Source organism: Grammomys surdaster, unplaced genomic scaffold, assembly GCF_004785775.1.
Source record: "Grammomys surdaster isolate TR1022 unplaced genomic scaffold, NIH_TR_1.0 186, whole genome shotgun sequence".
In the NCBI taxonomy this organism is placed as follows: Eukaryota; Metazoa; Chordata; class Mammalia; order Rodentia; family Muridae; genus Grammomys; species Grammomys surdaster.
In genome coordinates, this window is record NW_021604631.1 from 2,528,682 (window position 1) to 2,553,739 (window position 25,058).

Here is a 25,058-nt window from a genome sequence, read left to right on the forward strand (position 1 = left end):
ACATTGGATCCCCTAAAACTGTAGTTACATTGGATCCCCTAAAACTGTAGTTACATTGGATCCCCTAAAACTGTAACTACAGGTGGTTGTGAGTGGCTTGATATTATTGTTGGGAACCAAACTCTGATTCTCAAGAAAGATCAGTGAGGCCGGGCAATGGTGGCGCACGCCTTTAACCCCAGCACTTGGGAGGCAGAGGCAGGCAGATTTCTGAGTTCGAGGCCAGCCTGGTCTACAGAGTGAGTTCCAGAACAGCCAGGACTACATAGAGAAACCCTGTCTCGAAAAACAGAAACAAACAAAAACAAAAACAAAAACAAAACAACAACAAGAAAAAAGAAAGATCAGTGAGTGCTATTGACCACTAAACCCTCTCTCCAGGCACTGCTGTGAAATTTTTACTTAGACTAAGACAGGCACACTCTGTAAACTCAAAGGTAAGTGTACAAAGGTGAGATGTGTGAGTTACAGTCCATACATTTCCACAGATCTGTGCTTTGTTTGTTGGTGCTGGGAATAGAGCCCACGGCAGTTCATAAGCAGGTCAAGCACAGTGGGCGATGGCTCCTGACCTAGAGAACGTTTAAGTACCTGTCTCCCTTAAACAGGATGCTATAAACCAGCCCCTCTTTGTTTTTGCAACCAGCTTGACTATCATCACAGCATTCTAGCTGGTTTGAAGACTTCATAGACACTGTGAAGAAACTCCCCTTCAGATGCAAGGAGCACTACAGTCTAGGCTTCTAAGCAGGGATTGTGCTTCAGGCAGTCTGTGCACTCCAGGCAAAGTATACTGGCTTTGGGAGACTTCTCTCCAGACATCCTAGAACTCTCAGTGACTCTGATCACTCTGTAAATATTTTTACTGATACCATGGGGAGGCAGGCAAACTCCTGACATTCCCGACTCAACAGAAAGCTTGTGGGTCATGAAACTCAGGGCTTGTGATTGGTCATTATGTAAGGCTTGTGGTAGGAAGTTATCTGTGTTGTGACTGGTGCAGATTACATTTGTATGGCCCATGCTTGCCGCTCCTTTTCTGGCAATATAAGCAAGCAGGTCCTCTTCCGTGGGTCACATGAAGTCGGAGCCCTCACTATTCAATCACCTCTCAAAGGGCCACTTTTGAATGCTACTGCACTGGGAACAAGTTTTCAACACATGAAGTTTGGGACACATTTAAAATCTAAACAAGACCAGGGTGTGATGGTGCATGCTTTTAATCCCAGCATTCAGAAACAGAGGCAGGGGTATCTCTGTAAGTTCAAGACCAGCCTGTTTACATAGTGAGTCCTAGGATAACCAGAGCACAGAGGGATTTTAACTCAGCCCGTGCTAGGAACAGAATGAGGGAAGGTTAATACTCAAGTTGAAGCTTGAAGGCCAAAGCCGAGTAACCAGATAAAGAAGAGAATGTTCTACAGAGATCATATCAACAATGCAGGGAGAAAGAGGCTATGGCAGTAAGGAGAAGAGGAAAGAGTTTTAGGAAGAGGCTGGTTACAATGTAGACGATGAACTGGAAACAAGCGGGACTGAAGGCCTAAGGATGAGTTCTAAGGCCTCAGCTTATGGAAAGGCCCCTTTTCATGTGACCCATTTGCTACATTATGATTGTCAGACCCTGTGGCAGAGGATCTCAGGGGAATATATTTCCTTCTCCACCACAAGACTGTCAGTATTCCAGAGCAAATATGTCTCCATGGGAGCCTTTTAATACACATTTACTACAATAAGTGGAGTTTTATTTTTTTAAAGATTTATTTTTTATTTATATGAGTACACTACAGCTGCCTTCAGTCACACACTATAAGAGTGCATCAGATCCCATTATAGATGGTTATGAACCACCATGTGGTTGATGGGAATTGAACTCAGGACCTTTGGCAGAGCAGTCAATGCTCATAACCACTGAGCCATCTCTCCAGCCCAAGCAAATAGTTTTAGTGTGAGGCCAAGTGTCATGGGACTTAGGACTATCATATAGATAGGTAAAATAGGGCGACGAGGATCTCAGTAGAGAAGACCCAGAGCCAGCTGTTGCAGCTGTGGCAGCTGTGGCAGTGGAGGATCTGAGGATGCTGCCATGCAGTTTCCACCGACACAGACCCTTTGACTTGGAGGAGTGACATGATTGGAGGATAGGTTAGTGGGTGGTTTTCAGAGAGATAGAAAGGAAGTGGGGAGGCAATTCAGATGTAGGGAACAGGTGCAAAGGCCTTGGTACATGACTCGGTAAATATTATTTTCACGGGAAGATGAAAGTCCAGAACGATCAGAGTGAAAGACACTACAGAAAGAAAGAGTGTGGGAGGCTGAAGAAGGACCTGCCAGGGACTTGCCAGTTTTCAAATGACACTATTAAGTAATAGAATATTAATGAGGACAAAACATGACATCCTCGTGGATTTGAAAACCACTCAAAGAATCCGCGAGGGTGGACATGTTGGAAATCAAAAAGGCCGTTTCAAAGACAGTTGGAAAATATCAAGTATAAGATGAGCCCTTCAGAGAAGAATGGGCCTGAAGGGAGAGCCCCAGGAATGTTTATAAGGTAAAATGAACAAATGTTGGCAACTGAAGGAAACTCAGAATGACTGAGTTTCTGACTTCCCAATTTTTATGGCAGCAGATGGTATTTCACCTGGGCAGGAGTCCTGGTGTCCCCAGATAGAAATCACAAGTGGGCAAGGAATCGTCCTTTCAGTATGGCAGTCTGCAGCCCTTGAGTACCCAACGCCTAGGATTTAGAGTGACAGACCCAGAGGCTTATAGCTCCAAGCCCTGGAAGTAGAGGGCTATTGCTCCAGACTTTTGACGTTAGAGACTTAGTCATGGTATTCTTCTTGCTCAAGGGTTGTTGCTCTGGCCGTTACCCTCTCTGTCTTAGTTTGTTTTCCTGTTGCTGTTTTAAAATGCCCTGACAAATGTTACTCAAGAGGGAAGGAATTCTCTACAGCTCATAGAGCAAGGGTAGAACCTATTCTGTCTAGACAAAAGGAGCTTATGACACATCAGGAAGCACAGAATGGTGAATCCATGCATGCTACTACTCGGCTCCCTCTCCATTCATATAGCCAAGGAGCCCAGCCAGAGGCTGGTCCACCCTTATTGAGGTGCTTTTCCTCCCTCAATAAACATAATCAAAATAATTGTCCACAGGCACTCTCAGAAGCCTGTCTCACAGGTGAGTCTAGATTCTGTCAAGTGAACAACTAACACTAGCCACCATATAAACTATGTTTATGTGGCTTAGTGACTATTGTAGTTTGTGGCTTCCAGAAGTACTGAGCAGATCAGGAGGCAGCAGCAAGTAGTTTCAGTATCACAGCTCAAGGGCCTAGGCATCAGGAACCATAGTCTTTGGCAATGTATTTCATCTCTCAGGGCTAGAGTCTCAGGGCTCCGGGTCCTTAAGGCTTAGCAGCTCCTTAGACCACTCCCTTCCTGCAAGGAAAGCCCAGTTTCCCATCCCCTCTCGTTCTTTATGTCTTTCTATTCCAACTCCAGTTCCAGGACGATCTCTCCTGACCGTTTAGGGTACCATGCACATACATACTCAAACATACACAAACATTCAGGTAAAAACCAGAGTTTTCATTTGTTTGTTTGTTTGTTTGTTTGTTTTAGTTGTTTTTTTCTTGAGACGGCGTCTCAATATGTAGCTCTGGCTTTCCTTGCACCCATTCTGTAGACCAGGATGGTCTCAGACTCATAGAGATGCTCCTGCCTCTGCCTCCTGAGTGCTGGGATTAAAGGCATGCCCCACCACTGCCCACACCATATTTAATAAAATAATAAAAAAGAATTGAAAAGGGGCTTCAGATACAGCTCAATGGTTAATACTTAACACGAGCCAGGCCCTGGGTTCAATCCCCAATACTGTAAAAAGGAAACACTTGTGAAAATCAATAAACTAGCAAATTTAAATATAACAAATGAGTTTAGTAATTTTGATTGTTTAAGTAGAAAAAAAAATTGGTGTTTATGAAAATTATGTCGAATTTGACTCAAAATAACCTGTTGGGGGTGAGGAAGCAAATGGGTGACTCTTTTGAAGTCAGGCAGACCGTACTCAAATTTTGTAGCTGTCTGAAATTTTCTTTTTCCTTTTTCTTTTTTTTTTTTGAGACAATTTTTTTTTGAAATTTTCATAATACAATGTGATTATGTATACAGAATATACTTACTAAATAGAAATTCCCTAATCACTTACTCACTTCACTCTACTCTCTCAAGGTAAGGGACCTATTCAAATGAAATTTTACTTGAAATGAAGGTAACGCGAATTTTTTTCTATTTTACTGATTTACGGGTTTTTTTTTTTTCATACAAGTCAACTTCATGGCTCACTAGAAATAAACTACGGGTCCCATGATGCACTGCACGACCAGTCTCCGAACCGGTTGCCCTCGCCTTATTTTAACGGTAATGGTCGCAGTTAGAATCGATGGCGGTAGGCCAGATCAGTGTGGGGAGCCTTGTGTACACCTGCTCGAGCCTCGCGTGGGGTTCTCGGAGGCTCTCGGGGAGCCTTTGTGTTCAGGCGTCGACGCGGGCAGGCCCTCCGGCCCGGGGTCCTCCCTGCGGCAGGAGAGCTCCCTCAGTCCTCCTCCAAGATGGCGGCGCCGTTGGCGGTAAATTCGGGTAAGCGCGGTCGGGGTGTGAGGGACCCACGGGGACCCACAGGGGTGGGGCGGGGCCGGTTTGTGGGGAGCGCTCGTGTAGTCAGGCCGTTCGTAGTGCGGGCTCGAGTTTGTGCGCAGGGCCTGCTTTGGCCACGTTCCGGCCCGCAGCCCCGCGCCGCCGCCTCGGTTTGAATGGCGCGCGGCGCGGCTACAGCTTTGCCTTGGAAACGGGTGTTTGAAGGGGAGGCGGAGCGGCGGGGTCCGGGGCAGCCAGGCGCGCGGTCCGGAAGCGACTTCGTCCCCGGAGTATCCTTCAGGTGTAGGCAGGCCAGCTTACGCCAAGGTACGGCTCCAGTCTCGGGCTGTGAGGCCCCGCCGAGGCTGGAAGGAAGCTGGGCTCAAAGCGGGCCGTGGGCCCGTCTTGGGGCAAAGGGTGAAGAGGTCTTGCCAGCCGCGAGGACCTTACGGAAGGTGCCCGGCGAGGCGGTGCCACGGGCTCAGCACATGCTTCCCGACTCTTCTGGGGGTGTGGGCCGGCCTGCACCTTTGTCACAGCCATGCCAGATAGTGACAGCGCTGTGGAAAAGCTGGGGGTCGTCATCTTTGGTGATTGGAACACCCAGAAATGCTTGAAGAAGTGGATGGGTTTTGACTTGTCATGGTTCCTGGAACACAGTGCCGGTCGTTATTGGGAGAACTTAGATGTCAAACAGTTTGTATGAGATGTGGCATTCCTGAACTCGGATTTAGACACTCGCCTCATGAGTACCATTAAGAGGCAACATAGCAAATGTTTACGGACTGTTTTGTTTTAAAACTGTGTTTTGGTACTGGTTCTTGCCAGTTTACCAGTGATTTTTGAAAATTGCCTAAGTCTGAGTTGTTTACATTAAACCATCTCAGAAGTGGTATGGTAAATTGTTCTGAAGAAATGAAAATTTCTGTTTATTGACAACACACTACGTCTGCTCACTGGAACAAGTATTAGACTTGCTTTATATCAGTTAATTCCTTTGTACCTGGTGTGTGTATTTCATTTATATATTTGGAGTAGTGCAATTAAATATCTCCGATTTAATTTGGAAGCAAGGACTTCCAGTAGTTAATCAATTTCTTCAAAATTAAACAGTTAATGCTGGGTGTTTGTTTTTTTTTTTTTGGTTTTTCGAGACAGGGTTTCTCTGTGTAGCCCTGGCTGTCCTGGAACTCACTCTGTAGACCAGGCCGGCCTCGAACTCAGAAATCCGCCTGCCTCTGCTTCCCAAGTGCTGGGATTAAAGGCGTGTGCCACCACAGCCTGGCCAGGCTAAATCTTTTTCTGCCCTGACCTCTCTGGCTAGGTCAAATACCCTTAGTATGTATCCTCTTGACCTGATTACTCTTCCTTCAGACCACTTAGGCAATTGGGTTTGTTGCCTTATTAAACTGAACTTAGCAGTGTCTGTCCATACATGATGAATGGTTAAATGTGATATGCAGGAAGTATCCCAAAACATTAAAGGAAATGAATGTGTTTCTCAAGGTTAGTTAAAATACATGCTAGAGGGGCGGGTGGGATGACTTAGTGGTTAAGAGCACTGGTTGCTCTTCCAGAGGTCCTGAGTTCAATTCCCAGCAACCACATGGTGGCTGACAACCATCTTTAGGGAGATCTGATGCCCTCTTCTGTCAGGTGGATGTATATGCAGCAGAGCACTCATATTACATAAATAAAATGTAAAAAAAAATACATAATAGAGGTTTTGAAAAAGATGTATTACCTTTCATTTGTTACTAGTAAATGGATAATTACTAAAGTTGGGAAACTGTAGATGACTCTTGTGTACTTAAACTTTGTAGATGAACGCATGTGATTTGTGTGCACATATTTTTAATTTCTTATTGACTGACTTATTAAGAGGAAGAACATAGAACTTGTCTATGTAATTTACTGAGCTTATATACCAATCATGTGTAATACAAAGACAGTTATTAGATCTTCAGAAATCTTTTTAGAATATTTACCCTTTTCAATTCTGTGTGTATGTGGGGGGGGGGGGAGGGGGGGGGGCAGGGGAGAGAGCACACTCACAGGAGTGCAGGTGCCCATGGAAACCAGAGAGAGCTTTGCATTCCCTGGAGCTGGAATTAGAGACTGTCCTGTGGACTGTCTGGATGGATGCTGGAGCTAGACTTAGCTCCTTTGGAGGAGCCTTAAGTACTTTTAACTTCTCATCTGTCTCTTCTCCCCCTAGTCTATACTGAGTACCTTAGGGTAGAGAGTTAACTTGTGTGCATAGTGGGGGGTTTGGGGATGGCGGGAGAGGGAGAGACTAGGTCTAACGTTCTGGCCTACTTTGTCTTCAAATTTTTACTTGCCTCAGCCTTCTGAGGATTGGGATTGCAGATATGTTTGTGCTTTCATGACTGGTTGGTTTGTGTTTTAGCCCTTTATAAGATTTCTGAAATCTCCGGGATAAGGCTGTTTCTAGTTTTCCTTGTTCCCCACGTCAGGGATTGATCCAGGGCTCGGAGTTCTACAGTGAGCTCCAGTTTTGAGACTCCCTTTTGTATCCTGTGCCCACTCAGTTGCCAGTTCTCATTTCTTTCTACTCCTCCAGGCCTCTCCTTCTAGTCTACTGTCCTGACCTTAGTTTAGCTTTCCTTACTGCCTTACCTGCCTGGTAACTTGGCTTCCCAGCGCTCCTGCACCAGTGCACATACAGTACGGTACCGTTGCTCACCATGTAGTTGTCTGTCTGTATTTGCTTTTGTTGGTTTTGTTTTGGGGTCACAGACGATAGGTTGAACATCACTCATAGCTGGTAGAGTGTGTGTCTGTGTCTCTGTGTGTATATGTGTGTGTGTTTTTTCATGGGGTTCCTGGTTGAGCAACCCTGATCTAGAGTCTGAAACTTTGAACCTCATGTTGCTGCTCAAACTTTTTAATCTGTGCTGTAATCCAAAGCTCAGACCTGTGCTGTCCTTTACCTTCACAGAGAGAGGGCCGAGAAAACAATCCTGAGGGAAGTTACCAGAATCAAGAGACAGGACGCCATTTTGGCAGGCTCAGAAGTGACTTTTGCCAGTGTATCTAGTTGTCATTAGGACCTGTTAATTGACTTCTTTATTCAAATTCGGGAAAGATACGTAGGCAAACAGCGTGCTCATATATTGATGGTAGCAGCAGTATGTGTGCATGGGTACTCGAGTCACTTCGTCAGCAGGGTCTTCACTGTAGAAATTCACATGAAGCCTTACAGTTAGTTTTGAGATGGAATATTACTGTGTTGTCCAGGCATATCTCACTCAGGGCCTCAAGATCTCTTGCCTCAGCTGACCAAGTAGCTGGGGGTTTATTATAAGTATTTGTCAGCCACCACATCTGGGTGACAAGAAGCTATATTTTTTAGCCAGAGATTGGGAAATATGGGATTGAAGTAGGAGAAGCACAGCAGGGAGTTGGATGATTGAGATGTGCTGACTTCCTTCTCTCGAATCCTCACACAGAAGACCTGACACAGCGCTTTCCGGTCCTGAAAATTGAGCCAAGGGCCTTTCGCTGGATAATCATGCCTTCCACTGCCAAGATATGCTTGTGGCCCGAGGCTCTCACGTTCATATGTTCTATTAGTTTCCTAAACTTAATTGTGTTTATGTGTGTGAATTGGGTTGACTCCAAGGCCCCACACATGCTAAGCATGTACTTTGCCATTGAGTGTCACCCATAGCCCCACTTGTCAACACTTACAAGACCTGACTTGTTTGTTTTATTGCCTGTGGTTTAGTCTCACTGAGTTTTAAATAAACTGTCTCAATGGGTTCAAGCAGGCTTACTTAGATCAACCTTTTTTTGTTTTGTTTTGTTTTTATTTTGTTTTTTGTTTTTCGAGACAGGGTTTCTCTGTGTAGTCCTGGCTGTCCTGGAACTCACTCTGTAGACCAGGCTGGCCTCGAACTCAGAAATCTGCCTGCCTCTGCCTCCCAAGTGCTGGGATTAAAGGCGTGCGCCCCACCACTGCCCAGCTACTTAGATATTTTGACATCCCTAGTTCATCTTCTGAGACACATTAACTTGCAAAGTATTATGTATAGAGGTGATATAACCCACTGGTTAGGGAATGGACTGGTCACACTCAGATCTACAGCTCTGAGTGTTTCAGCTGTTTGTGATTTTGGATTTGCAGAACAGAGGAAGATAGAGTGACCAGGTTTTGTAAGGTACCACCCATACCTGTAAATCTGGGCCATGCTAAGCTGCACAGCAAAAGCTTAGGAAGGATCATAAAAGTCCGTAAATGTTGCTTTGCTTTTTAAAAAAATAGCCAGTGTCCCAGCCAAAACAAATATGTCTTTCAGTTTCCTAGATAAACAAAACATTTTCACAAAGTCTGCTTTTCACAAGAGTATTAAGGGGAGAAGGAAATGCACCTTTGTTGAGTGTCTGTGATATGGGGAGGTATAATGCTGTATGTTTTACTTATTTTCTTTTAAAAACTCGTAAACTTGTAAACTGCTGAGTGGGTGCACAGGCCTGTAATTCTGGCACTTGGGAGCATGAGGCGGGTTTCAGACTAGCCTGGGCTATAGAAACTATCTCAAGAAACAAAACAAAAAAAACTGAAAGAAGGAAATACCAAGAACTGTAAGCATTAGAAGTAGGTAATGCTCTTGTGTTGCCTGTGTACCGAATGCATGAGGAACCCTTGGAGGTCAGAAGAGGTTAAGGATGGTTGTGAGTCACCCTGTGGGTGCTGGGAACTGAACTCCTGTACAGGAGCAACGTTGGAAATCACCGAGCTAGCTCTTTAGTCCTGTAGGTTGTCTTTTTCCTTTTGTTTTGAGTCGAGGCTCAGTATTCAGTCTTTGCTGGCCTGGAACTAGCTATGCAGACTAGGCTGGCCTTGAGTTTGTAGAGCTCAGCCTGCCTGTACACCTCAGGTGCTGGGATTAAAGAGGTGTGCCACCATTCTCTGGCCTCCTGGATTATGTGAAGGGGAACTAAAGGAGAAAGGGATTTCTCTCTGAAGCTTACCTAGGTTATGAAGTGGTCAAACCAGGTTCAGCTGGCAGTACTCTTTAGTTTGGGATTGTTTGTTTTTTATGTTGTTAGAAAGCATATTGTTGCCAAAGAATTCTAATAACTCTTACTGTTTTGTTTTTGTCTGGTGAGTGTGAATTTTATATTAGAAGTGGACATTAGTGCTCCGTTGGTAATCAATTACTAGAAAGTAGATGTGAGTGTGGCTAATATGTGGATGGCACATAATCTCACACTGGTCTTCTTTTTTCTTTCAAGCTGCCAGCCTATGGGGACCCTACAAAGACATTTGGCAGACAGTCGGAAGTGCTCTTTGGAGAAGACAGCCTGAAGCTGTCCACCTTCTTGACATGATTTTGAAGAAACACAAACCCGACTTCATCTCACTGTTTAAAAACCCAGTAGGAAATATTCTTCTTTGCTTCTTAGATTTGTTTGTTTGTTTGTTTTTAAATAAATCTGGAGAATGGTAGGCTTTTTAGATCTGTTTATTTCTTTCCTTGTTAATGAGTTCCGTGGGGGGCGTGAGCATGCCATGGTGCACATGTGGAGGTAAGACCACAACGCGCAGGAGTCAGTTCTCTCTCCTCCATTGTGTGGGAGCCAGGGCTCGAACTTGGGCTCTCAGGCAAGGTGGTAGGAGGCTTACTTGCCAACTCCAACCTTGTTTTGTTTGTCTTCTTAAAGAGTAAAGGACAAGTGAGCTCTCTGTGTAAACATGTGGCTTGAACTACACTAGTAATTCAAGTTTTTAAAAATGTCCCTCCCCCAAGCAATCTATTGTCTTTATTTTTCATAGAACTTACTGTTGAATTTATCTGCAGCTAAGCGGTAAGCGTAGTATCTGAATATGATTTAGGAAATGCAGTTCATCCCACAAATGCTACTTGCCTTAAAATTTCTGGCCTGTAATTGACAGAACACATAACCTTCACTGGTTACTTATTTTCAAGACACACTTGTCCATTTGCAGTCTCTGTAGTGCAGTGTAAACTGTTAAACTAATTATTCATCACTGTACCTTAAAACCTTCTCAGTAGAAGGGACTACAGTGGAGGATTTGAATGTGGAGACTCCTTCCCTTGTTCTTGGGCAATTTCCTGAGAGGTTTTGTTTTGTTTTGTTTGTTTTGTTTTGTTTGTTTGTTTTTGAGGTACCATCTCACTCATCTCTCTCTGTACCTAAGGCTGGCCTGGAACTCACTTAGCTTAGGTTGGCTTTTATTATCCTGCCTCAGCCTCTGGCTGGGATTACACATATAAGAAGTCATTTCCATCTCACAGTTGTTTCCTTTTCAAACCTTTATCATTTGGCATTTTGCTGTGTGTGTGTGTGTGTGTGTGTGTGTGTGTGTGTGTGTGTATGTGTGTGTTTCTAGAGATGAAATCTTATGACCTTGTGTATAATATGCAGGTGCTCTATCATTGAGCTGTACTTTAATTTTAAGTCTTTTTATTTTTGAAACAGTCTTTCCAACTTGCGCAGGCCAGTCTTGAACCTATGATCTTGAGTAGTGGAGATGTGGGCCTGCTCTTTCTTGTGATTTCTTTAGTAGAAGGAGCTCTGGCTTGGAGCTGGGAACCAGCTGAGCTGAAACTCCTGTCTTAGCTCTCCCTGCAGAAGGTTGTATGATCTCAGAGCTCAGTTACTTAGTGTACATTGATGTATTATACAGGACTTGGACTAAATGATCCAGGGAGTTCTTCAGGATCTGAACTTTGACAGGTTGCTATCTATCAGAGATTTCTCTGTGTTAAATAGTTGAATCAAGGAATCTTTAAGCGGCCTAATGAGGTGGCTTAGTAGTAGAGCACTGGCCTAGTGTATGTCCATTTGTGGTTTACATCCTTACCACCACACACACAAAAAGAGTTTTGTAGGACATAAAATCATATGTTACTAATCTGTGAGTCACTCTACAAAGTAGTTGTATTGATTGTTACTTAATACAGTTCCTATGTCCATTTGAATTGTTGGTATGTAGCTGAAACAGTCACTTAGATATGTGGAGGACAGAATAGTAGTTGTTTATAGTTTTCCTGGGTTTTATAGAGTTTAGCAGATAGCTTTGAGAAGGTAGTACTGGATTAAAAAGTTCAAGATGGTGCCAAGTGTTGCCTTATATCCTCTAGCTCTCAATAGCTGGGTAAGAAACTCTTCAGTTTTCATGCTACCAAGTTTTGTTGTTTTTGTTCGCATGCAGGCTGGCCATAACTCTACTTGCCTGGCCTCCAAATATAGGACTAGGGGCATGCGCTGCCATGCCAAACCAGGCTGCACTGCTGTGAACTGATTTCTGCTAGGAGCACAATTTTTGATTCATTGATTATCATTTTATCATTCTAGCCAAAAAATGTTCAACAGCATGAGAAGATTCAGAAAGCCAGTTCAGAGGGTGTCGCCATCCAGGGGCAACAAGGAACCAGGCTTCTTCCTGAGGAGCTCATTAGAGAAGCATTTATCATCAGTGACCTTTTTGATATTGGGGAATTGTCAGCTGTTGAGCTTCTCCTTGCTGGTAAGTTGATGTTTAGCTGAGAGTGTGGTGTGTACTCAGAGTCAGGAAGCCAAGAACCCCTGACTTGGACTTTTTTTTCTTCTAAAGATTTATTTATTTCATGTATACTAGTATGCATTGCTGTCCTCAGACACACCAGAAGAGGGCTTTGGATCCCATTACGGATGGTTGTGAGCCACCATGTGGTTTCTGGGAGTTGAACTCAGGACCTCTGGATGAGCAGTCAGTGCTCTTAACCTCTGAGCCATCTCTCCAGCCCCCTGACTTGGACTTTTTATTGTTTGGGTAATAAATGGGTTTAAAATGTTTGTTTGTTTATTTATTTATTTATTTATTTTATGCATATGTGTGTGCATGAGTACATGTATGGGCACCAGATTCATTTTGGAGCTGTGGGTGGTCAGAAGAGGGTATTGGATATTCCGGAACTGGAGTGACAGGTGATTATGAGCCACTTTGTGGGTGCTGGGAAGTACTCTTAACTGCTGAGCCATCTGTCTAACTCCATAACAGATTGTTTTTAAAGATGTCATTTATTTGGCAGAACAATTCAAAATATTTAGTTTGTCTTGTACTAAAGGGCAAACTTAAGTAGTTCCAGTTGTTGATGAATTGTCTTAAGGTGGGCCTTGGTGTAGTAATATACCACCAAAGATGAAGATGTATCCCTAGAATGCACGGCTCAAGGCAGGTACTGTTGTGCAATGGGTAGGAAGCCAAGGTCTACTGTTTTTTTTGTTCTGTTTTGTTTTGTTGTTGTTGTTGTTTTGGAGTGTCTTCTGGAGTAAGTGAGTTAGGTGATGAATGACTAGGTGAAAAATTAGATAATTTTAATAATAATTAATACCAGGAAGAAAATAAACTGCACATCAAGGTAGAGAGACATCAGGGCTGATTAAGGTAGTTCTGATTAGTGGGCTTAGTCAAAGCCTTTCCGAGGTAAGGACATTTGATGTAGACCTGAATTGTTTAGATGCTAGCTGCCCAGACTTCTTGGGAAAGGCTGATAGAGGCACAAGAAGCATGTTCTTCAGGTCTGAGTAAATGCATGTTTAAAGGAGAGAAGATTGCTGTGACTGGGCATGGTGGATAAGGGAGAGTGTAGGAACTGATTCCAATAGTATTTTTGATATTACTGAAGGAATAAAACAAACATGTAACCCCAAGTGACTTAGAAGTCAGTTTGTGGCTGCTGCATAGAGATCAGTATTTTCATAATAGAAGCAGTTCATTAATAATCACAAAGGAGCCATGTGAAGAAAATACATACATCTTAGTTGAACGGTGGTTTAGTTTCTTTAAATATACCATGTAACTACCAAAATCCTTTTTGACCAAAGAAACTCAGTTATTGAAGATGAGGAAGGTAGTTTACTCTTACGTGACGGGGTGCTAACTTGAGATTTAAATTTAATTCAGATTTTTTTTTTTTTATTATTCTGGCAGTGCTAGAGCTAGAACTTGGACCTTGTGCTTGGTAGACAAGCACTGTACCACTGAGCTGTTTCCAGCCCAGAACTTTGATTTAACAAACATGTCCTCTGTATTTACCATACTCTAGCTACTGTGGGAAGACTGCTGTAAAATGAAGATGAGTGAAGCCTCATTTAGTTAAAGGAACACAGTCTGGTGATTTAAGAAATACATGGGAATGATTTTGACAGGAGGCAGTGTGGAGTAGAAGAGAGTGACCATGACCCTAAAAGGAGGAAGCTTGCAGGCATTTGCAAGAGTTCACATGAGTGGAGATATGAGTGGGCCCAATATGGGAAATCAGAGAAGAAATGAAATTGAGTTGGGAAAGTGATGAATTTCTTGTTCTTTTTTTGTTTGTTTGAGACATGGTTTCTGTGTGTACCCCTCCCCTGTCCTGTCCTGGTACTCACTCTGTAGACCAAGCTGGCCTTGACCTCAGAGATCCACCTCCCACTGCCTCCTGGGTGCTGGGATTAAAGGCGTGCACTACCACCTCATGACTGGGCTGTTTGTTCTGATTGATAGGGTTCATCTTGGCGTATGGTTCATGGGTGTTTGAGTCTGCTGTGCCAGGCAGGAGTGATGCAGGGAGTTGAGATCCGTAGGGTCCCCTTAACGTTGAGACCTTCTTATTTGAACACATTTTGGCATACATTTCAAACACATTTGAGCTTTATTACTAAATAGTCAATTCTTTTTCTAGGAGAGCATCAGCAGCCACACTTCCCTGGCCTCACCAGAGGTTTGGTAGCTGTCCTTTTATACTGGGATGGAAAGCGGTGCATTGCAAATTCTCTCAGAACCCTGATCCAGTCCAGACGCGGGAAGACATGGACATTAGAACTCAGGTCTGTTTGCCTTTGGGGACTTACAGGGTTAATGTAAAATTACTTGAATTTGAATTTTGGAAATAACAGTTTTTCCTTAGTGTATACTGTTCAGTAAAGTGTAAGCTCAGGTCAATAATATACTGGACTACTCTTTCCAGAGTAATACGTTAGTTTAAACCTGACTCATTTGCAAATAAATGAAAAAGTACAGAGATTTGTTTAACTCCAGTGGTTTAGAAAGGGTAAAAAAGACAAGATTATAATTCAGCCTGGTTGTTTGTAGTAATAGGCTGTTGTCAAACCAGTATCTTTATTCACTAAAGCTTTGTTTATTTCTTTTCCTTGCAGTCCAGAGCTGGTTTCCATGACAACACGCTTTACAGATGAGCTGATGGAGCAAGGATTGACTTACAAAGTCCTTACTTTGGTGTCACAGATTGATGTGAACAATGAGTTTGAGAAACTCCAGAGAGACAGAGGTTTGGGCAGTGAGAAACACCGCAAAGAGGCAAGGGTTCTATGAGATGAACTCATGGGTGTCTTTGTCAGATCTGGAACAGAAGTTGTAACAAAAATTCATTTCACTTAGGTGGATGAAAATACTGTTTCACAGGGTCTCACTATGTAGTAGTTGACTGGTCCAGAACTTACTATGTAAACTAGGCTAGCCTCCAACCCAGAGGCGATTCACTGCCTCTGGGATTAAAAACATGAGCAACCACCCCTGTGGAAATACTGGATTTCAAATGTGTAGACTACTCTGCTCATGGGATTTGCCTGTTATTTTTTCCAGTTGCTGTGCCTCTGTTTATGCCCTGTCTAGTTCTTAAATGAGTTGTTCAAGCAATTGGTCAGGATAGTTTCTAAGGACTAAACTCTAGAATTTGTTCAGAATTCCAGCAATTTTAGGAGCACAGGTGGATTCAGATGAGTTAATTTTGTTAGTCTTTATGGAAGACACTATATTTCATAATATCAGACCTTGCTATAACTTATGTTACAATCGTGTTGTTACTTGTAGGTTTCTGATCTCATCAAGGAGTGCAGGCAGTCTCTGGCTGAAAGCCTTTTTGCCTGGGCTTGCCAGTCACCGTTAGCCAAAGATGACACCCTCCTACTTATTGGACACTTGGAAAGAGTGACAGTTGAGGCCAACGGCTCCTTGGATGCAGTAAATCTGGCTCTCCTTATGGCTCTTCTATACTGTTTTGATACCAGCTTTATAGAACAAAGCACAGAGGAACGAGATGGTATTGAATTTTACATTTTATCTTTTTAAAAAATTTCTTATTTTTATTCTATGCACATTTGTGTTTAGCATGTGTGTATGTCTGTGTGAGGGTATCAGACACCCTGGAACTGACATTACAGACAGGTGAGAGCTGCCATGTAAATGCTGGGAATTGAACCCAGGTCTTCTGTAAGAGCAGCTAGTGCTCTTAGCTGCTGAACCATCTCTCCAACCCATACATATTTTTATTTTTATGTATGTGTGTGTGTGTGTATAATTTTTTAAATTTTATCTGGATGAGTACACTGTCACTGTCGTCAGACACACCAGAAGAGGGCATTGGATCCCATTACAGATGGTTGTGAGCTACCATGTAGTTGCTGGGAATTGAACTCAGGACCTCTGGAAGAGTAGCCAATGCTCTGAACAACTGAGCCATCTCTCCAGCTCCAACATTTGTGTTTTTTAATGCTATTTTTTTTTTCTCAGAGCCTCACTGTGTGGTCTAGGTTGGCCTCAAACTAATATTTTTTTTTTAGTTACATTTATTTGTGTGTGTGTGTGTGTGTCTGTATTAGAAGATAGCTTTCAAGATCAGTTGTTTCCTTCGGCTCTATGACTTAGGTAAACTTAGGTTGCCAGGTTTGGCAGCAAGCACTGTTACCCACTGAGCCTGAGCCATTTTGCTGGTCTGGCCTCAAACTCTTGGTCTACCTGTTCTAGTCTTCTGAGTGCTGGGATTATAGGCATATGGTAACATACCCAGCATGTGCTAACACAACCACCAGTACATTTATTTTCAAAAATAAAACTTTAAATTATGAGGGAACATTTAAGAAGGACAATTTTTAACTTCCAAAATACATATTTTCTTCTTTGTTTCTGTCTGTACAATTCAGGCAAGTTTGAAACATTTTAAATGTGTGTTGTAATTTAAGACTGAGGTCAAAACTCTGTAATTGAGGAATTGCTTACCATACCTGAGGCCCTGAGTTTGCTTCCAAATAGCAACGACAGCAAATTAGCCTTAATGTTTTTTGTTTTTGTTTTTTGAAACAGAGTTTTTCTGTTTAGTCCTAGCTGTCCTAGAACTTACTATGTTGATCAGGCTGGCCTCGATCTCATGGAGATCTACCTGCCTCTGCTCCCCGAGTGCTGGGATTAAAGATGTGTAGCACCATGCTTAGCTTTGATCCTGTGCAGTTAGTTTCTTTTGAGATTTGAAATGACGGTTTTACAGGAGAGAGAACAATGTGTTCATGAGTGCACATGCCTGACTTGACTGCAGCTACCTGTTGTGTTCCTTAGTCACATCTTTAAAACTTGTGAAATTTCTTTATTTCCTTTTTGATGTAGGTTGTTGTGTGTGTGTGTGTATGAGAAGTTGATGATTCATTTTATCTTTAGAGAGCATTTATTTTAGGATTCCTATATAGAAAAAACAGTGAGTGCTTCTTTTTTTTTTTTTAAATTTCTGCTGTCTATGAAACTTACTAAAAGTTGTTAACTAAAATTTAGGGTTGTCTTTTTCAATTTTTATGCATATAATACTTAACAGTAATATAGATTTTTGTTATATCAAATAGTGATGTTAGTTAGTCATTATTTCTTTTGAAAATGCTAAGTGTTTTAGATGTCCATGTGTGACAGAAGCGAGAATTTATTTCTGCTCTTTTTTTGGTGAAGTGATCTAATTTTGTGTTTTCAGATATGATTCACCACCTTCCACTGTTGACAGAGAGACAGTACATTGCAACAATTCACTCTCGTCTCCAGGACTCACAGCCTTGGAAGCTTCCTGGGCTGCAGGCCACTGTTAGACTTGCCTGGGCACTGGCGTTGAGGGGAATCTCCCAGCTACCTGATGTAACAGGTAATGTAAGGAAAGTTTGAGATAACGAACTGGCTGTACCACTATACCTAGCAGTGTATTTATTTTCTTCCTTTAAAATTTTTTAGATGATTTATTTTATGTGTGAATGTTTTACCTGCATATATGTCTGTATTCCACATGTGTGTCTAATGTTACCTGAGATCCAAAAATGTCCTGGAGTTAGGAATGGTTTCTAGGTATCATGTGAATGCTGGAAATGGAACCTAAGTTTTTTGGAGGAACACCCAGGCCTCTTAACCACTGAGCCATCTCTCCAGCCCCAAATGTGTTTATTTTCAAATATCGGATTTTAAATCAGAAAGAGAAAGTGTAAATATGAGCATGAAAAATTATAAGTTGATAAAAATTTGTAAGCCAGAAAGAATGGCTTGTGTTAGCACTTTTCATTCCAGTACAGTAAGTGGATCTCTAGTTTGGGGCCTGCCTAGTCTACATAGAGTTCCAGGACAGCCAAGGCCGCATAGAGAGACTGTCTCAAAAACAACAACAGTAAAAGCCCTCATAACTTTGTAAAGTAGAACTGAGATGCACATTTTTGTTGTCTCAGAAGAGAACCTCATAGGTTACTTCCCCTCCCCTAGCATATATTCAGAAGGCTCTAAGGTCAATCATCAGCACCATAAAAAAGAAACAGAATAGGTGAGTCGTTCCTCAGGTAAACCTCTCTCAAAAGTGGGGCAGGATGCCTCACACCTTTACTCCTAATATTTGAGAGGCAGAGGCTAGAGGGTCTCTGAGTTGAAGACCAACCTAATCTATGAAGTGAATTCCAGGCTAGCCAGGGCTACACGGTAGAGACCCTGCCTCAAAAAAAACCACAAGAAGAAAATCTTTCTGGAAATGTCTGGAATTAAAGTTCCTACATTGTCTTTACACGTTATGTTTGCATAAGAGCCCTCTGACTATACCGTTGTTAACATTACATTAATTAGCAAGTCACTCAAGTTTTTTTGTTTTGTTTTGCTTTCTTTGAGATAAGGTCCACTATGTAGTTCTGGCTGGCCTGCAGCTTGCTAAGAAGACCTGGCTGGCCTCAAACTCAGAGGTCCACCAGCCTCTGCTTCCTGAGCGCTGGGACTGAAGGCGTACATCACCAGACCCAGCCACATTTGTATTTCAAATGTACTCTTTTAGTAGTTCTTTGGAGTTCGTGAATCAATTAGAATTAGGTATAATCTCATTTTGTGCCGAGACCTGTTAGGGGCTGGAAAAATGTCTGAAGTATGCTCCACTAACATTCTGTCATGAGATACAACCTGAGTTAAAGACTTTTCTCATTTTGCTTTTCTGTGTTCTGAATCTTTGTAGCCCTGGCTGAGTTCACGGAAGCAGATGAAGCAATCGCAGAGCTCGCCATCGCTGATAATGTCTTCCTGTTCCTCAGTGAGTCTGTCGTGCTGGCCGAAAACTTCTGTCAGGAAGAGTTTTACATTCGCAGAATCCACAATCTTATTACAGACTTCCTTGCATTTATGCCAATGAAAGTAAGTATAACAGTGTGGGAAGAGCTTTGTAGAATAGTTAAAACAGTTTTAACTAGCTCTGTTTGGCAACTAATAAAGTCAGTATATGTATTTCAAGTACAGTCTGGATGGAAAAGTGAAATAATAGAAGCCTTATTAACTGGAAGGATGTTTTTCAGAAGAAACATTGGATACTGAACGCTTTTCTAAAAGCAGTGGGTTACTGAAAGTGCCTCTGTGGGTGGATGATTACTGTTAATTTCCTGTGCCTAGTGCTGCAGATGTGATGCTAATATTCTTGGCTCTTATGTCCGGGTGTTCCATCTTGTCCGTGTGTTCCATGTCTGTTTTCTTTCCTTTTTTATTTTAGTGACACTCATTTATTTTTTATATATTGTGGGTGCTTTCTTGTGGAAGTCAGAGAACAACCTATGGTTGTTTTCTCTCCACCATGTGGCTCTGCAGCTCAGACTCAGGTCGTCAGGCTTTGCAGCAAACACACTGAGCCATCTTGCACACTCCTCCCCTGATTGTTTTTTTGGTAGTGCAAGGGGTGAGACAGCTCACAATAAGGCAATTGCTTTCTCACTGAGCTACACCCCAGGTCCTTCATTTTGGTTTTCTAGATTGTTGGTTTAAAACTTTTTATGTATGCTTAAGTATTTAATGCTATGTATTTTCATTTTTTGTGCAATTTAATATATTTTGTCATTTTCCTTGAGATGACTTTGGTCACTGGCATATATAGAGGTGTTTGATTTATAAATGCTTAGAAACTTACTAGTTATTTCTTTTACTAGTTTCTTGGTAGTCAGAGAACATACTTTAACCAGGTTGCTTTTATGTTGAGGTTTGCTTTAAAGTACCCACTGTCAGTCTGTTTTGGTAAGAAATCTGTGAAAATGGAAAGGAATATGTTGTATTCTGCTACTGTTATGTGGATTGTTCCATGAGTAATTAACTGAAATTGTTTGATTGTATTGTCCAAGCCTTTCCATCTCTTTACCAGCTTTCTGTACTTTTTGTTGTTGTTGTTGTTGTTGTTGAATATTGAGTCGTTTTGAGTATTGAGTATTTTGTTGAATAAGGAGTATTGAAACTTCCAGCTATAAATGTTTTTTTTTTTTTTCCTTTTTCTCAGAATAAAGTAATTACTTGTTTCATTAGCATTGAGTTCACACAAATGTTAGAAGACAAGGATTCTTAGCTTGGGTATAATGTTCTTCACAGCATGCCGGACAATGCGGTTTACTTGTTATATCACTGTATTATGTTCTTAGTAGTTCCAGGGATGTGACGTTTTATGCAGAATTTAGGATAATCTGTAAGTAGAGATGGCCTGCCCCAAATGTTAGTAATGCTTCTGTTGAGAAACTAATTGATCTCTTCTTCCATAAAATGGAAAGTTCTGCCGTCCCTTCCTCCCTTTCCTCCCTTCCTTCCCTTCCTTCTTCCCTTCCTTCCTCCTTCCCTCCCTCCCTCCCTCCCTCCCTCCCTCCTTTGTTGTGTATGTATGTATACAGACATGAGCATATCATTCTAGGCAGGATTCAGTGGAAATCAGGACAGCCTATAGGAGTTGGTTCTTTCCACCATACTGTGGATGCCTGGCTTGGTGCAGGCATCTTTACCTGTTGAACCATCTTCCTGGCTCTCTCTGATCCTTAAGATATTATAGTCTTAGTATTTTAGTGAAATTCCTAGTGTATTTTTCATGTTGCTAAAATGTAAAAGTATTTAAGTAAGTTTCTTATAGAGTTACTTTTAATTACTTAATTTCTTGATTTTGTTATTAACCGATGGATAAGAAAATTACATTAAGCCTTGTTTAATACATGTAATAGGTGAAGCAGCTGAAGAATCGGGCAGATGAAGATGCTCGAATGATTCACATGAGTATACAGATGGGTAACGAACCCCCCATCTCACTTAGAAGGGACCTGGAACACTTAATGCTCCTGGTAAGTCATTCTTTTGGAGAGGTTTTGTTGTTGTTGCTGTTGCTGTTGGCTTTTTTAATTTTTTTAATCTCTTCTCTGTTCCATTTTTCTTGAGTCTTGGAACATTTTTAGTAAGAGACTTCAATACTAATGTACTTTTTTATTTCTGTAATGTTTCTTCATAGTTTTTGCTTATTATCTGCAGATTGGTGAACTATATAAAAAAAACCCTTTTCATTTGGAGCTTGCTCTAGAATACTGGTGTCCTTCAGAGCCTCTGCAGACCCCCACGGTCATGGGCTCGTACCTGGGAGTTGCTCATCAGCGCCCTCCTCAGCGCCAGGTGAGGTGTTCAGCTTTTTATGTTTATTCTCTGACTTGATCATTGAGCTTTGAACACAGACAATACATTATTTAGAAATTATTACTTTTTTTCTTTTATTTAAGAAAATTTGAATCCATCATTTAAATTCAGGTCATTTTGAATTTTATATAGTCAGTCCTTTATTACATACTAGACATCTGACAAATGGTTAGAGACAGAAATGCTCCTAGCCTTATTATCTGTTTCTTTCTTGAGCTTTTATTTTTGGTATAGTCACCCTCTGTAGGTGTGACAATAACCAGTATACAGAATGCTGACCAAGCTGGGGAAGATGAGGTTTCAGCACTAAAGAAGACTTGGAGGTCATGATTGATGTCATGGTGCCTGGCAATCTCCATATGTGTAGACAAGCACCCTTTTCTGTCCCGTATTCTCTGTAATGTACAATGTAAATAAAAAGGATTGTCATGTCAGCATTCATCATTCTGGCTTTTCAGTGTTAGAAGTTTGCATGCTGTAAATTCATTCTGCCCTGGAGTCTACAATCGATACCTCTCTTTTATTTTTACTCTATTTCTTACATTTATTATTTTGGCTTTTTCCCTATGTAGAAAAATATATTTGAGAAGGGTATATTAAAGCTTTTCAAAGGCTAATATGGAAGATAGAATGATTATAATGGATTTCCAGTGCCCTGATTCCATATTGCAAGTTGATACAGTTCTGTAACTACTAGACTTTAATCTTCAGGGATGTTTTAAAGTAAGCAATGTGCAGCAGAACATTTTATCCTTCAGTGGGTAAATATTTTTCTTAGAAATAAGGGTATTTTTCCTACAGTATTATTGTAAAGCTATTTTATACCTAACAACAGTATACAATAATTTCCAGATGTCTGTAAACATATTTCATTTTTAGTTTTATATAGTTAAAAAGTAGGAGTAGTTGGTGGTTGGCAATGACTTGGCAGTTAAAAATGCTTGCTGCTCTTCAAGAGGACCAGAGTTCAGTTCCCAGCACCCATGTCAGATGGCTTACAGAGATCCTATGACTCTTCTGTCTTCTAGGCACCTGTACACACATGTAAACATAGACATACATGTGTACTAAAATAAAAATAAGTCTTTAAAAATATGATATGTCTTACATGTGTCATTTACGGTGGTGATTGTGAATGTGAGTCCATGATGCCTTAAAGTTGTTTTCTATAAACTTTTTTTTTTCTTAATTTCAGGTTGTCTTGTCAAAGTTTGTTAGACAAATGGGTGACCTGTTGCCGCCAACTATTTATATTCCTTATTTAAAAATGCTCCAGGGCTTGGCCAATGGGCCTCAGTGTGCCCATTACTGTTTTAGCCTGCTCAAAGTCAATGGTAGTAGTCATGGTAAGGGAAGTCTGCTTGTTAAATTTATTTTTACACTATTGCATACAGTATATGGCTGAGTAGATTCTACCGTAGGTACAAATTGCATTTATAACACCTGAGGGAAAGAGTTACACTGGCGATTTTTATATATGGTAATGCTTTGATTTTGGTCTCAGAGGTCGGGGGATTTTGCCACTTACCTTTGTTAAATGTCGTTAAGTGTAACAAGTCTAAAGCATAATTTTTCAAGAGCACGTGTGCTACATAAGACCAGGCGTACTTCTGCAGTGGAAGTTTGACTTTGTTCTGCTTTACTTAGTTTGGGATGATGTCTTTCTATGTAGCTTAAGGTGTCTTAGAACTCACTCTAAAGCCCAGGGTGTTCTTGTCCTCCTGCTTCATCCTCGGGACTAGAGTTGCAGGTATAAGCCATCTTGCATAGCTAACTGATTTCTGTAATTTATCCTCATAAACACTTGATTTCTCATTACTAATTTTCAGACTCAGGTCTGGTTAAGTCAGATACACTGCCAAAAGGGAAAAGAAATGAAATATCTGCTGTTTTGGCTACACGTTTTTATTTTTGCTCTTATATGTGAAGAAAATGAGGTTTGAAGAAGCTAAGTTTTAATACACTCATGGTAACAGGTTAAAGGAGCCATGACTAAAACAGATCTTCTTACCTAGACAAAACAGCACTGCTCATTTAGGACAGATTGACTGTCTGCTAAGACAAAGACCAACAAATGATATAAATTAAATTATTCTTAGACTCCAAGCAAACAACCAGACCTTTTGTTGTAAGGCTAATGATTGGTCCTCAGGTGGTAGGCAGGATTCTACCTTTGAGCCCTAAATAGGCAGTTTTTGAAAGAAAACTGTGTTGCTTTTCTTTTCAGTTGAAAACATTCAGGGAGCAGGTGGCAGTCCTGTTTCCTGGGAGCATTTCTTTCACTCCTTATTGCTTTACCATGAGCATCTCCGAAAGGACCTGCCAAGTGCAGACAGTGTCCAGTACCGTCACCTTCCTTCCCGTGGCATCACCCAGAAGGAGCAAGACGGACTGATTGCTTTTCTCCAACTGACGTCTACTATCATTACGTGGGTAGGTGGCCCATCCACAGAAGACGCTGGCTTATGCTGTAGCACGGTGACATCCTAAATGGCCAAGCATTTTCTTTTAGTGATTTTTGTTTATGAGTGATATATTTAGTACATAAATAGCGTTTATCCCTGTGCTCTTGGTTTTTAGACTTTAGAGGGCATAATTTATGCTAGTTCCATTCATTACAGACTCTTAATTTGAAAATTATAGCCAGAACATGTTAAAAAGTAGAGGTGAGGAAAGAAAGGGTCAGTTGTGTGTACATTCTTCTAGAAAGTAGCGGGCAGAGATGCTGAGGCACACACATGTCGGTCTGTCTGTGTGCAGAAGGAAAGTAGTTTTCATTGAAAAGGAAGTTACTGAATCATTTTAGCTGCTTCTACCAAATCAGTCCTGTCTTCAGCATATACTTTTCACAGCATGGAACTCCAAGTTGGTTCTAAAATGAAATGAACTGCTCAGGTTGACATTTGGCTAGAATATAGAAATGTGTTTTCTAAAAATTTTCTAATCATGTTTGATGTTATCATTATTTTTGTATTTATTTAATGTATGTGGCTACACAGTCATTCTCTTCAGACACACCAGAAGAGGGCATCAGATCTCATTACAGATGGTTGTGAGCCACCATGTGGTTGCTGGGAATTGAACTCAGGACCTTTGGAAGAGCATTCCTGCTTTTAACCACTGAGCCATCTCTCCAGCCCCCATGTTTGATGTTACTATGCTGTAAAAATACCAAACTTACTATGTCTTACTGAAATAAAATAAAGTAATCCTTGATAAAATATTTCTGAAAAGTTATTTTTTTTAAATAAGTTTTTTTTTAAAGATTTTTTTTATATGCGTGAATCCACTGTTGCTGCCTTCAGACACACCAGAAGAGGGCATCAAATCCCATTAAAGGTGGCTGTGAGCCAGACTTCTGGAAGAACAGTCAGTGTTCTTAACTGCTGAGCCATCTCTCCAGCTCCTTAAAAAGTGATTTTTTGACGCATTCATGAATTAGATATATTTTAGTGTACTAATAGTATGTTCTAGAAAGGACTGAGCAGTGGCTTTGATTTTTGTCACTCTAGTAGACCATTTATCTGTTTGTAGTAGTATTTCTGTTTCTGGGTCTGTCAAAGAAATTCTTAGAAATTTAACTTACGTTGTTTTCATGACCAAACTAGTGATCTGATTTCATCTACCAGTAGGCTTCCAGCTAAAAGGTAGATTCTTGTTTGTCGTGGTATATACTAAATGTATACAGCATACA

The 25,058-nt window shown here is 41.3% G+C and overlaps 1 protein-coding gene across 1 annotated transcript in view; it reads left to right on the forward strand.

Annotated features, from left to right (window-relative positions):
* The first annotated feature begins 4,607 nt into the window (after positions 1-4,607).
* Nup205 (nucleoporin 205) overlaps positions 4,608-25,058 on the forward strand; it is a 67,696-nt gene continuing 47,245 nt past the window's right edge. The window contains exons 1-12 of the mRNA XM_028768385.1: positions 4,608-4,647; positions 9,907-10,049; positions 11,995-12,166; positions 14,346-14,490; positions 14,821-14,980; positions 15,494-15,722; positions 17,412-17,576; positions 18,906-19,081; positions 20,905-21,021; positions 21,206-21,343; positions 22,560-22,710; positions 23,592-23,797. Of these exons, the coding sequence (XP_028624218.1) occupies positions 4,620-4,647; positions 9,907-10,049; positions 11,995-12,166; positions 14,346-14,490; positions 14,821-14,980; positions 15,494-15,722; positions 17,412-17,576; positions 18,906-19,081; positions 20,905-21,021; positions 21,206-21,343; positions 22,560-22,710; positions 23,592-23,797 (1,830 nt within the window). The 5' untranslated portion in view covers positions 4,608-4,619. The remainder of the gene's footprint in view (positions 4,648-9,906; positions 10,050-11,994; positions 12,167-14,345; positions 14,491-14,820; positions 14,981-15,493; positions 15,723-17,411; positions 17,577-18,905; positions 19,082-20,904; positions 21,022-21,205; positions 21,344-22,559; positions 22,711-23,591; positions 23,798-25,058) is intronic.